The sequence below is a fragment of the Phyllobates terribilis genome, unplaced genomic scaffold (genome assembly GCF_046119375.1).
Source record: "Phyllobates terribilis strain yellow unplaced genomic scaffold, ASM4611937v1 Scaffold_5__5_contigs__length_657084704, whole genome shotgun sequence".
In the NCBI taxonomy this organism is placed as follows: domain Eukaryota; kingdom Metazoa; phylum Chordata; class Amphibia; order Anura; family Dendrobatidae; genus Phyllobates; species Phyllobates terribilis.
Window position 1 is genome coordinate 232,950,077 of NW_027362765.1, and position 13,227 is coordinate 232,963,303.

General features: G+C 43.4%; 1 protein-coding gene across 1 annotated transcript in view; it reads left to right on the plus strand.

Annotated features, from left to right (window-relative positions):
- The window catches only part of SLC12A5 (solute carrier family 12 member 5), a 111,407-nt gene that overhangs the window by 70,515 nt on the left and 27,665 nt on the right, over nt 1-13,227 (plus strand). The window contains exons 10-14 of the mRNA XM_073683911.1: nt 4,928-5,026; nt 9,020-9,077; nt 9,320-9,494; nt 12,184-12,302; nt 12,453-12,551. Of these exons, the coding sequence (XP_073540012.1) occupies nt 4,928-5,026; nt 9,020-9,077; nt 9,320-9,494; nt 12,184-12,302; nt 12,453-12,551 (550 nt within the window). The remainder of the gene's footprint in view (nt 1-4,927; nt 5,027-9,019; nt 9,078-9,319; nt 9,495-12,183; nt 12,303-12,452; nt 12,552-13,227) is intronic.

The window sequence follows — 13,227 nt, forward strand, 5'->3', positions numbered from 1 at the left end:
GTTAAGGAGACTACCCGGGAGAGAAGATTTCCTCGTCTCGCTCCTGTATTCCAGAAACCTGCCTCCCAACCAGCAATTTCCCGGTCACGCTCGCCCGAAACCATGCAAATTGACCAGACCAAGATGGTCAAATCTCGCCAAGAGACACGCCGAGACGAGGGGAGCTGCTTCTACTGTGGCAGTAAGAAGGAGCATCTGGTCCGTTCCTGTCCGGTGAAGCCGGGAAACTCCAGTGTCTACGACCGCTCAGAGAGGTCGTCCTAGGCAAGAGTAAATCCTCTCCGTCCTTGACTCTATCTGTTTCTATTTCCAGTGGTGAGACCCGCTTCTTTGAGGCCGCCCACCTGGATTCCGGAGCCGCTGGGAATCTCATTTCTCAGGCCCTTGTGGAGCAGTATCAGATTCTTACCAAACGTCTGGCCGAACCTTGGCAGTCGCTTCCGTGGATGGGAGACCATCTTGCTAGACACAGAGCCAGTAACCCTTCAGGTGGGAATGCTGCACTCGGAGAGGATCTCCTTTCATGTGCTATCCGGACTCTCTCACTCCCTATTGCTAGGTCTACCCTGGCTACAGAGACATGAACCCATCCTGAATTGGAGATCTGGTGAGGAGACCTGCCTGGTTCCGGTTCGTTCGGATCGACCTCCGTCTTCTCCGGCTAATCTACCTGGTCTGCCGGCACCCTACTGGTCCTATCCGGTCATATGATTGCCCAATCTACCTGGTACCCAGTTCTTCTACTCCCCGCGGGCATATCTACCCCTTGTCGCTGGCTGAGACCCGGGCCATGTCTGAGTACATTGAGGAGAATCTTGCTAGGGGATTCATTCAGAAATATACTTCCCCGGCTGGAGCAGGATTCTTCTTCGTTAAAAAGAAAGACGGCTCACTACAGCCGTGTATCGACTACAGGGGCCTAAACCAGATTACCATCAAGAATAAGTACCCTCTGCCTCTCATCTCGGAGCTGTTCGACCGCCTTAAAAGCGCGAGGATCTTCACCAAGCTCGATCTTCGTGGGGCGTACAATTTGGTCCAGATTCGCCAGGGACACGAGTGGAAGACGGCATTAAACACCCGGGACTGTCACTATGACTACCGCGTGATGCCCTTTGGTCTCTGTAATGCTCCAGCCGTCTTCCAGGAGCTGGTTAATGACATCTTCCAAGATCTCTTGTATTCTTGCGTGGTGGTGTACCTGGACGATATCTTGGTCTTCTCTCCGGATCTGCCCACACACCGGAGGAATGTTCATCAGGTTCTGCTAAGGCTCCGACAGAATCATCTCTACGCAAAATTTGGGAAATGTCTCTTCGAGCAGACTTCCCTTCCGTTCCTGGGATTATCTCCGAGACTGGTCTTCGGATGGATCCCGAGAAGGTTTCTGCCATCTTAAAATGGCCCCGACCGGAGGGGTTGAAGGCGATTCCTGGGCTTCGCAAATTATTACCGCCTCTTCATCCCTCATTTCTCCTCCTGGACCACTCCCATCTCCGCGCTCACTCGTAAGGGAGCAAATCTCAAGGAATGGACTTCCGAAACGGAGGAGGCCTTCGTCTCCCTAAAACAAGCCTTCTCCTCCGCCCCTGTGCTGCACTGTCTGGATTGCAACAAGCATTTCTTCCTGGAGGTTGATGCTTCCTCATCCGGAGCGGTGCTCACCCAGAAATCCCCGTCTGGAAGAATGGTAACCTGCGGCTTCTTCTCCAAGCTCTTCTCCTCATCTGAGCGTAACTACTCCATAGGAGATCATGAGCTGCTTGCCATCAAATTGGCGCTGGAGGAGTGGCGCTACCTGCTGGAAGGGGCTCTGCACCCGGTAATCATCTACACGGACCACAAAAAGCCTGACCTATTTACAAAACGCCCAGAGACTCAATCCACGTCAGGCCCGGTGGTCTCTGTTCTTTGCCCGATTCTGCTTTACTCTACATTACCGCCCTGCGGACAAGAACAATAAAGCCGACACTCTATCTCACTCATTCCTGTCCTCCGACCAAGAGGAGGAGCCTCTGCATATCGACCCCTCCAGAGTAATGACTGTGGCCCCGTTTGACCTGTCTCGTCTTCCACCCGGTAAGACCTTTGTAGCTGTTCCGGATCGTAAGAAGGTACTTCTCTGGGGTCATTCGTCCAAACTAGCCGGCCATGCTGGTAAGAGGAAAGACCTTCCTGCTTATCACCCGTCATTACTGGTGGCCCTCTCTATGCAAGGATGTTGCGGATTTTGTCACTGCTTGTTCCTCCTGTGCCCATAAAAAAGTTCCCAGGCATCTTCCCACCGGCCGTCTCCTGCCTTTTCCTGTACCTTCCGCCCCCTGGCAACACATAGCTATGGACTTTATTACGGATCTCCCTGTTTCTGTCGGTTGTACTGTCATTTGGGTGGTTGCTGACCGCTTTTCTAAAATGGCCAACTTCATCCCTCTGCCTGGTCTCCCGTCCGCATCTGAGCTGGCTAAGGACTTCATCCATCACATCTTTCATCTCCACGGCCTTCCCCTCCACATTGTGTCTGATCGAGGGGTTCAGTTCACTTCGCGCTTCTGGAGAGCTATGTGTAAGCTGCTGGATGCCACTCTGGATTTCTCCTCTGCTTATCATCCCCAGTCCAATGGTCAAGTGGAATGTATCAACCAGGTCCTTACCAGCTTTCTCCGGCATTTTGTCAATGCTCACCATAATGATTGGGTTGAGCTCCTGCCCTGGGCCAAGTTCTCCTATAACAACCATGAGAATGAGTCTTCTTCCAAATCCCCGTTCTTTGTGGTCTACGGCCAACACTCCCGGATTCCATTTCCCGTCTCCGCTTCCGTGGACAATCCTGCCGCGGAGTCTCTTGTCAGCGAATTTTCTACTTTTTGGGAGAACACTAGATCCACACTTCTGTCCTTTGAGCGGATGAAGAAACATGCCGATAAGAGACGTCTGGACCGCCTCAATTCCGTCCGGGAGACAGGGTCTGGCTCTCCTCCAAACATGTTCGGCTCAAAATACAATCGTAAAAGTTGATGATCCAGGTACCACTCCAGCGCCAGTCTCTGCTGAGGATGTCTATGAGGTAGAGAACATTTTGGCCACCAAAAGGGTAAGAGGAAAAACCTTTTTTCTGGTGGATTGGAAGGGGTTTGTCCCAGAGGAGAGGTCTTGGGAACCCAGGGAGAACATCCATGCCCCTCTTCCTCTTAAAGAATTTCTTGCTGGCCTAAAAAAGAGGGGGCGTAAAGGGGGGGCACTGTAGCATCGGCGTCTCTGCCCCCTGCCAGGCAGAGATGCCATCCCCCCTACCGCCACGGTCCTCCTCCGGCGTCTTCCGACCTTGCTGCTGCTGCTCGACGCAGCTTCCCTGGCACTGTGCTTTAGCCGTCCTAAAAAGTCCCCAACCAATGGCCGGAGGACTTTCTCTATAAAAGGCCCCTCCTCCAATATGGAGGTGCCCGTGCTAGGTTGTTGCTCTGTTATACTTACTTTGCTTCAGCCCTCAGGTCTTCTGCAAGTCGGTCCTGTCCGCCAGTCTGTTCTTCAGTCCAGTCCGCCAGTCTACTTTCCAGCCCGACAGTCTGCCTACAGTCCAGTCCGCCAGTCTGTCTATGGGCTCTGCCCGCCTGCTTACCTGGAAGCATCTGCCTGTTACCTGCCGTGTCCTCCAGCCTGCTTACCTGGAAGCACCTGCCCGTCACCTTCCATGCCCGCCCGCTTACCTGAAAGCACCTGCCTGTTACCTGCCGTGCCCGTTTGCCTGCTTACCTGGAAGCAAGGGCCTTTACCTGCCGTGCCCGCTTGCCTGCTTACCTGGAAGCACCTGCCTGTTACCTGTTGTGCCCGCCAGCTTGCCTACCCGGAGCACCTGTCTGGCTACCAGCCGAATCAGCCTGCCTGTCTACCCGGTCCACCCGTCAGCCTGCCTGCCGTGCTCTTCCGCTGTACCGGTCAGTTCCTGCCTTCTGACCCGTGGGAGTTACCTGCTCTCATACAAGGTTGGTCCCAGAGTGGCACCTGGTCCCTCTGCTCGGTCCCTCCCTGGTTCACGGAGTCGACTGAGCCGCCGTGCAACCTTGGTCAGGCCGAGTAGATACTTAGTCACGCCCCTCTGGTCCCTCCTTGCATGGCAGCACAGAGGTTCCACCACCCGGATCCGTAACACTCATTAATGAGTGTTCAGAACCCACAAGATCACTGTTATGAAAGATTACTTCATAGAGCATTAACAAAAATCTGCCCAGAACATATATTTTCATCATGGGTCGATAAGAGGTTAAAGGACATTTTCTTCACTGAAAAAGATGGTGTGAGATTCTCTCCTTTACAGAATTCTAATTTTGTGTCTTTTAAAGAAGAGGCAATGTGATTTTGTTTCTTATCTGTATGGCGTTCGGTGGCTCGTCACACACTTCTGCCCCATCGGCCTCTTTGATTAGGAGAGGAGCATCTGTAGGAGCATTGGAATATTCAACCTGACAATATTTTTAATCACTTTTCACAGTTTGAGATAATTGAGCTTTAATGAGAAACCATGTTATCACTTCTGTGTAGTGATTTATAAAGTGAATTCCTTGAAAGCAAGCACTTCAAAGCAATGTAAAAAGAACATATAAATAAAAAAACTAAATGAGATTATAGATCTTTTTTAGAAATGTATAAATATCCCTATTGCATTATGAATAATCTGCTGAAGCATCATATTCATAGATCGAATTAAAATGTGGCAAACGAAAAAAAGAAAAAAAAAATCAACAGAATTAAAACCAAATGCATTCTCACCTTCAAATAAGTCTATAGATGATGGTGATAACTGCATGAAAGTGCGAATGGTAGGTTGTGTGTGAATCATGGCAAAAGCAGTATCATTAGTTACTCTTTATACTGTATCACCTTATATCTGGTTCCATAATTACTTTGAGTTCTCACTTTTTTAATCACTCAGGAATAATGGCCGGTTCTAACAGGTCTGGAGATCTCCGTGATGCACAAAAATCCATTCCCATTGGCACTATAATGGCTATTGCCACTACATCTTTTGTTTGTATCCTTTACAAATAGATGAATGATTTTAATTATACGTTATGCCTTTTAGTATGTAATGGACAAATTTATTCTACTATTATACAAATCTGGGACTGGCTTTTGAAAAATGTGACATATCATGTTCAGGCAGTATTACTAAGAAATATGTTATCCGTAAATAATTGTTTTAATCAAGTTTTTTTTGGTAAACATATTTTTCAGAATTTGTGATAACATTTTCTTAATTTTTCATCTCAATATCCATATTAAAAATAATCCTTCAATCGTGTTTTCACGCTGAGCATGAGTTCTCATAACTTCCTGTTTTATATACATCACAGAAGGTACCACCTATATTTACATAACACAGGATCACAAAAACTAATAGTCACAGCTCACCTCCTCCCTCTCCCTGCATAGGTCACATCATGCCTAGAGAATGTAAAAAGTCAAGGGGGTAATTTGTCATGTTGGTGCATTAGCTTTATATGAATAAGATTTATCAAGGTACTGCATGATATATGATTAATGGGGAGCATCTTCAGGCTAAGTGCCCAAGATGCAGAAATGCTGCATATTTTTTCTGCTTCTCCCTGGCAGGAAAAATGCATGCGGATTTTACATGCATTTTTCCTGCCAGGTAGAAGCGTTTGTCAGGCGTTTTTGCATGCATTTTTGCATGCGGGTTGTCAAGCGATTTTAGCATCACTTGGAAAAGTGCTTGACAACTTGGTCACACTATATAAATCCATGCAACCGGCATATATAGTGTGACCAAGTAATAGTTAAAAAAAAAAGAATAAGAATGGTAAAAAATGAAGATTATACTCACCTTCCGATGGCCCCCGGTGTTTTCTCCGCTACGTCCGGTCTGTTGTATAGGTCGCAGTTGGCTGTCGCGTGACCTGTCACATGACTAAATGACGTCATGGCAGGTCCTTTCACACCACCTAGACCCATACAACAGACCAGACTCATCGCTGAGGAGACCGGGGGCCATCAGAAGGTAAGTATAATCTTTATTTTTTATTTAAATTCTTTTTTTAACAGGTACTATGGTACCCGGGTCTGGATGAGAGTCTCTTCTTCTCCAAACCTGGGTACCATCCACACATTGAATCGCATAATATCCGCTTGTGCAAATGTGCTGACACGGATATTATGCGGTTCAATGCAAGTCAATGGCGGCAATTACGCTGCGTGTCCGCAAAATTAATGGACATGCTGCGGATTTTTCCACAATGATAATCCGCAACGGAAATTTCCGCAGCATGTGCACAGCACATGCAGATTATCATTGGGGGCCATGGGGCACGTATTACCAAGTGTTTTTTAAGTGTTTTCGCTGCAGAAATTCTGCGGCAAAAACGCTTGAAAAGCGCATAGTGGGCATGCAGCCTTAAAGAGGACCTGTCACTTGCTCAAAATTTTTAAGTTAGAAACCTTAGAAAAATCTCGGGGATCTCATGATTGTCATTCTTTTCCTTTTTGCACTGCGTCATTCCATTGCAGAGATATTGACATTTATTGTTTTTGGAGTGCGGTAACTGAAATCTCTGCATGTAGTCCAACTGGGCATTTCTTCAGAGTCTTCTCTGTAGGCGTACTCTTTTACCCCTTCCTCTCTCTCAGATACTGCTAACCACAGCTCAGCGAAATTTGAGACTGCTGGAAGAGTTGCCAAGCTGTGATTGACAGCCTCTGAGAAGGAGGGGTGAAAGCGCACACCCCCAGAGGAAACGTCAAGTTGAACTGCAAGCAGAGATTTCACATAGTGCGGTTCCAAAGCAACAAATGTTAATATCTCTGCAATGGAGCAAAGTATCGCAGAACGGAAGTGTGGCAAAATTAGAGTAGCTGAGGGATTTTTAAAACATATTTAATTCAATTTCTGTAAGTGACAGGTGCTCGTTAAATATTAAAGCTGTTTTTGAGAGGAGCTTTGGCCTGTAATGTGGAGTGGTGCTGTGACCGGAAATAGTGGAAAGGATTGTGTGCTGTGATAATGAGATTTGCAATGGCCTGAGACAGTTTGGTAAATCTGCCCACGACCAAGCCTAGCAATGAAGACTGTGACCCACACCTGGAGACCTGCTGGGTTGGTTCATCTCCGATTTGTACTTTTGTACTCTGCATTTATGAATAAGGAGCATAGATTATTCAGTCACGTATGGTATTCAAAACAACTTATATAGGAAAACATTTACTGGTTAATACTTATACGCCTTTTTGCAATGGACTCCTATAGCACTGTATGACATCTGTCTGAAGCCTCCTTTTAACGTATGTCTGAGCGTTTACCTAAAACTTGATGTGTATATAGCCTAACTGTACATCAATATGTGCCCGTACAATGGGTCTGAGCATTACAGCACCACAGCAAAAGAAATAACGTGGAAGAGTGGCGCACTGCCTTATAGGCCTTTGCAGAGACTAGAGTGGTCAAATTCAGAAGGACCTCCCTATTTCCATGAGCCCCTCGGACCTTAAAGGAGCTGTCCACTACTTGGACAACCCCTTCTTGATCTAAATGTTTGGCCCCGATGAAAATAAAAAAGCCTATACTCACCTCCCATGCTGGTGCTGTTCAAGCAGTGTTGGCACTCGTATTTCCGAGTCTCCTGTGTGGTTGTTGTGACACGTGAGCCTGGCACTCAATCAGCGCTGGCATCACTGTCCCCACCTTCGGAAGAATTGAACATAAAGAGGAAGCCAGAGTTGCGGCAGCGCCCTCACTTCGTCTTCATGTTCATTTCGTATGAAGGCGGGGACAGTGATGCCAGCGCTGATTGGGCACCGGGCTCACCTGTCAGAAAAATTAAGCCCCATGTCAAAAAAATAAAGAGGCAAAAAATAATTGAATAAGCAAACAATAAAAAAAATTTAATTCTTAAAACTGCATCTACAACCCCCCCCCCAGAAAATGTGTACAGTCATGAACAAAGGAAAATGGCCCGGTGTTGAACAAAAGTTCATTTGAATCAATAGATTTTGGAATAATAAAAAGTTCCACAATTGGATGTGTTTAAATTAAATATTCCTGTGCAGGAAGAATCTTATAAATGTGCCCCTGCTGTGTACTGTGTAATGGCCGTGTCTGACTGTGCAGGAACATGGTCTGATCATACCACAGCTCCTGGGCAGGGGAGGATGCAAAAGACAGGATACAGACATTACAGCACGGGATCACAGCTGATTCATTTTATGAGGTAAAACATTGTTTAAAAACAGGCAGTGAAATGTTTTGCCTCACAAAAAGAATTAGCTGTGATCCCTTGCTGTCCTGTCTGTATACTCCATTTTGCTTCCTCCCCTGCCCAGGAGATGTGGTATGATCAGACCATGTTCCTGTACGGTCAGACACAACCATTACACAGTACACAGCAGGAGCACATTTATAAGATTATCTCAGCACCGGGACATTTTTTTTTAAAATTCATCCAACTGTGAAACTTATAATTATTCCAAGATCTATTGATTAAAATGTTGATTAAAATTAACTTTGTTTGTGGGAAAACCCCTTTAAGTCCATGTGGAAAAAAGCAGCATGTGGAAGTCTGGTCCTATTTACAAACCAGAATAGTGCATGTAAAGAGCAACCAGCTCCTTCACGCATCTGCTAAGAGTATAAGCATACATATAATACATATGATAGCACACAGAGCCATCCACGTTTGTAACTTTCTCAAGCTTTAGAACAACTATGTGAAACATTGAGGCCACACAGAATAAAAACTGATACTGGCCAAAAACTGATGAAAATTGGTCAGATTACATATAGCTATTATGTAAAGATGTACCTCAATAAAATGTATATAGATGTATGCATTACTAATAATAACAATTATGCCTTAACCGAATCTTGGCAAAAAATATTGAAATACATTAAGAAAAAACAACATTGACCATATCCACTTGCTTAGTAGTAAAACTATCCTTGAAATTGGTATTTTGACAATTTGATTTCTGATTTCATAAGTACTGTCTCAGACTTTCCTTTACAACTGAATAGATATTACTTCTGTTATTCTGTTTGGTGTCTGCATTGAAGGTGTTGTGTTGCGTGACAAGTAAGTATTCTAAAAGTTTATTCTGTAATATGAAACAAACATAACATTTATTTTTCGTGTACCAAACTGTAAAGGTTTAGTTTATACATAACACTGTTTTCTACATGTGTGTATTGCTTATCTTCTGTTTATTCCAATATCACACGGCCTTTTCAGCAATTCCAAAACTTTAAATATATGGCATAGTATGTTACAATTTGCAAAATGTCACAACAAAAATTCTATGTTATTATCATTTACAGATTTGGAGAAGCTGTTAATGGAAATTTAGTGGTGGGAACATTGTCCTGGCCTTCACCCTGGGTCATTGTTATTGGGTCTTTCTTTTCTACTTGTGGAGCTGGTTTGCAAAGTTTGACAGGAGCTCCACGTCTCTTACAAGCTATATCACGGGACGGAATTATACCTTTCCTGAGAGTAAGTCAATTGTATCTCAGTGCTTATTAGCACGTTGATGTTATGTTCTGGAAAACTAACAAATGTCACATATGTCACTCATGTATATACACAATAATGTTCTTCCGGAGAACAAAAGTGTCAGATATTTCATTTCAAACTGCCTAACCCTTTTGTCCACCAACAATATCTGTAATGAAAGAGGCGGGAGGCTACCATTCACATTAGACGGACAGCCGATCCTGTCGACTTTAATGTACAGCGGGTGAAATAAGTATTGAACATGTCACAACTTTCTAAGTAAATATATTTCTAAAAGTGCTATTGACATGAAATTCTCACTAGATGTCAGTAACAACCCATCCAATCCACACAGGCAAAGAACTCAAACCATATTTGTCCATAAATTAAGTTATGTGTAATAATGAGAAATTGCACAGGTAAAAAGTATTGAACATGCTTACTGAAATTTATTTAATACTTTGTACAAAAGTTGTTGTTGGTGATGACAGCTTCAAGACACCTCCTGTATGGAGAAACTAGTCGCATGCATTACTCAGGTGTGATTTTGGCCCAATCTTCCACACAAACACTTTTCAAATCCTGAAGGTTCCCATCTACTGTTTATATAACTATGGCCAGAAAAAAGGTCTTCATGGGGGAATTACAGCCAAAAGACCATACCTATGCCATTCAAATAAGGCCAAGCAACTAAACCTTACACAAAAACATAAGAACTGAGGTGCAAAAAAATGGCAGCATTTAAACTGATGAGTCAACATTTTAAATGTTTGGCTGTAACAGAAGGCAGTTTCTTCACCAAAGGGCTGGAGAGCAGTATAATAATGGACAACAGGGAATTATGGTGGAGGTTCTTGGGAATTTTGGGACAGCATTTCAGCAAATGGAGTTGGAGATTTGGTCAGGATCAATAGTGTCCTCAATGCTAAGAAATACAGACAGATACTTATACATCATGCAATACCATCAAGTAGGGGTCTGATTGGCTCCAAATTTCAGCGTAAAGATGAACAAGGAGTCTTAGAATTGTCCACCACAGGGCCCTGATCTCGGGATTACATATGAAGAGACAGAAAGATTTGCACAAGGCTACATGCACAGAAGATGTGTGGTTAGTTGTCTAAGATATTTGGAACATTCTCCCTACCAAGTTCCTTGAAAAACTCCAAAACTTTGTGTAGTATACTAACAGAATAGATGCTTTGATGCTGTTTGGGTGGCAAACGGTGGTCACTGGTCACACCAAATATTGATTTGAATGAGATTTCTTTTATGCCTTCATTTTGCATTTTCCTAATTGCTACAACCAAACTATGAACACTTCTATTTTGAAAGCATTCTTACTTGGCAGCATTTTTCACACTTGCCTAAAACTTTTGCACTGGTTTGTATTTCTTTAAATTGCTATTTTTTTATATTATGAGCTGTGTTAAAAAAATAAATTAGAAATCTTAAAATTTTCACACGGTCTACTAGGGCCATTTTAGACTTCTACTACCTGCCTTTCAGGTAAAGTTGTCAGCAGTCTCAACATACCAAACAAGATTACCGCTGATAACACAGGATCCACCAATCATAATAGATGATTTCTAGCTCCCCCTCACTTCATAATGAAGTTTGAATATGCTCATTACGCACTTCAATGCAAAAGTCTGAGTCAATCTTTTGCTGCTAATGTAAATGTGGATTCCCTGAAAGAACAGGAATTCTGAGTGTAAATAGCTTCTATGGCCAGTGTGAAAGTTTTTAAGATTTGTTGTTTTTTAATACGGATCGTAACTTGGAAAATAAACATTGCAATCATTTAAAATAATACAGTTAACACTTAAACTAGTTTTAAACCCTTTATGACGTACTGTTATGTCTTATGTTGGGTCCCTGCCTTTGAAGCAGGCTCCGAAGCTGAGGCTATATTATTGCCTGCAGATGATGGACGTTATTCAGCTATCATCTGCCTATAACACAGGGGCGGACATATCATTGGGGCAATCTGTGCGGCCGCACAGGGGCCCAAGAGGTAAGGGGCCCATTTATACCTCCAAAGCAGGTGCAATTTTGCATTTTTAGGAGTTCTTGGGCCCATATATTGTTCTTTCACGGGGGCCCTTTTCTGTATGTGTCCACCGATGCTATAACAGCCATGAGTACAGCTGAGCTCTGCGCAATACAATTAACTCCATAGATTCCGCTGTCAATCTGACTGTGGGAAAAATAGTGCACAGCCCGGTGGGCTTGCCACTCCAAGTGTCCAACTGCTCCCAAGGATACAACAGCGGGGTGCTTATGGGTTGCCAAATGGAAATGTTACGCATTTCAGAATCTGGTGACACATTCAAAATTAGTAAATTTTTTTCTGAATATTTCCATTTTTTTTTTCACCACTTAAATAAAAAAAAAACAAGCTTGGTATCACCTTAATCATCTTACTGACCTGGAGAATCATATTGCCAGGGTTTATTTTAGCACACAATGAAGGCCATAAACACAAAAAACAATTTCGGAATTGTGTTTGTTGTGGAATTTTTATTTCTTCAATAAGTCATTGTAATTTCTCTGTGTACAATATACACTAGTGCAAGTTTCTTCCTACTTTGAATGTCAAGGAGGTGATATTTATCATCTAGATTTTAAAACGTTGTATATTAGTATACAGTGCTGATGCATCTTTGTACATTTATTATCTACATAGGTTTTTGGTCATGGAAAGGCTAATGGAGAACCAACATGGGCTTTGTTGTTGACAGCCTGCATCTGCGAGATTGGCATCCTTATAGCATCTTTGGATGAAGTTGCTCCAATTCTTTCTATGTATGTTTATTGTACATTAGTTTTTAGATTTTCAACATATGGTATATCTCAGATTATTTTCTTTTCTTTCTATCACTCTAACTTTAATATTTTTCTGTGACTCCTAACTTTCTAGTTCCTGTCTTTTCTTCTTCTTTACTGTAACTGCAGGTTTTTCTTGATGTGTTACATGTTTGTTAACTTGGCCTGCGCAGTTCAGACATTGCTCAGGACTCCCAACTGGAGGCCTCGCTTCAAATATTATCATTGGTGAGTGTGAAGCCCTTGAAAGGATAAGACACGGAGTAGTTGGTTTCATACATTCCCTATGTCAGAGAAATCTATTTTCTAAAATTTTGTTCTAAATAAAAGAAAATTATTTAGAATAGCTTGCATGAATTTTTATTCAAAAATGTAATTTACCTGTTATTAGTAGTGTTGAGCGAGTATGTCTCATTAACCCTTTCGGCGAGGACGCTCGGGTGCTCGCCGAGTATTTTGGTGTGCTCGGCGTTTCTTTTAGTGTCACGGCTGTTGGACAGCTGTGACACATGCAGGGATTGCACAGCTGTCTAACAGCTGTGATACTTGCAGCTGCGGCGACAGTAAAAGAAATTCCGAGCACGCCAAAATACTCGGCTAGCACCCTAGCGTGCTCGCTGAAAGGGTTAATGAGACATACTCAACACTAGTTATTAGTTCTCCTTCCATTTGCCGCAAAAAGCTGTCACCCCTATTCAACAAATAAGGTATGGCTCTGGGGGAGTGAGGTACTTTTTCTTATTATAAAGATCCAGCTCATGTACATAGACCTATTTACAGGCATTTCCACACCTTGGGCGAAAAAAATCCATCCCATAATTTAAATCAGATTTCCTCTGACTATTGTACATACTAATTTACATTGAGAACACCCCTTGTCCACCCAATGACCACTTTCCAATCT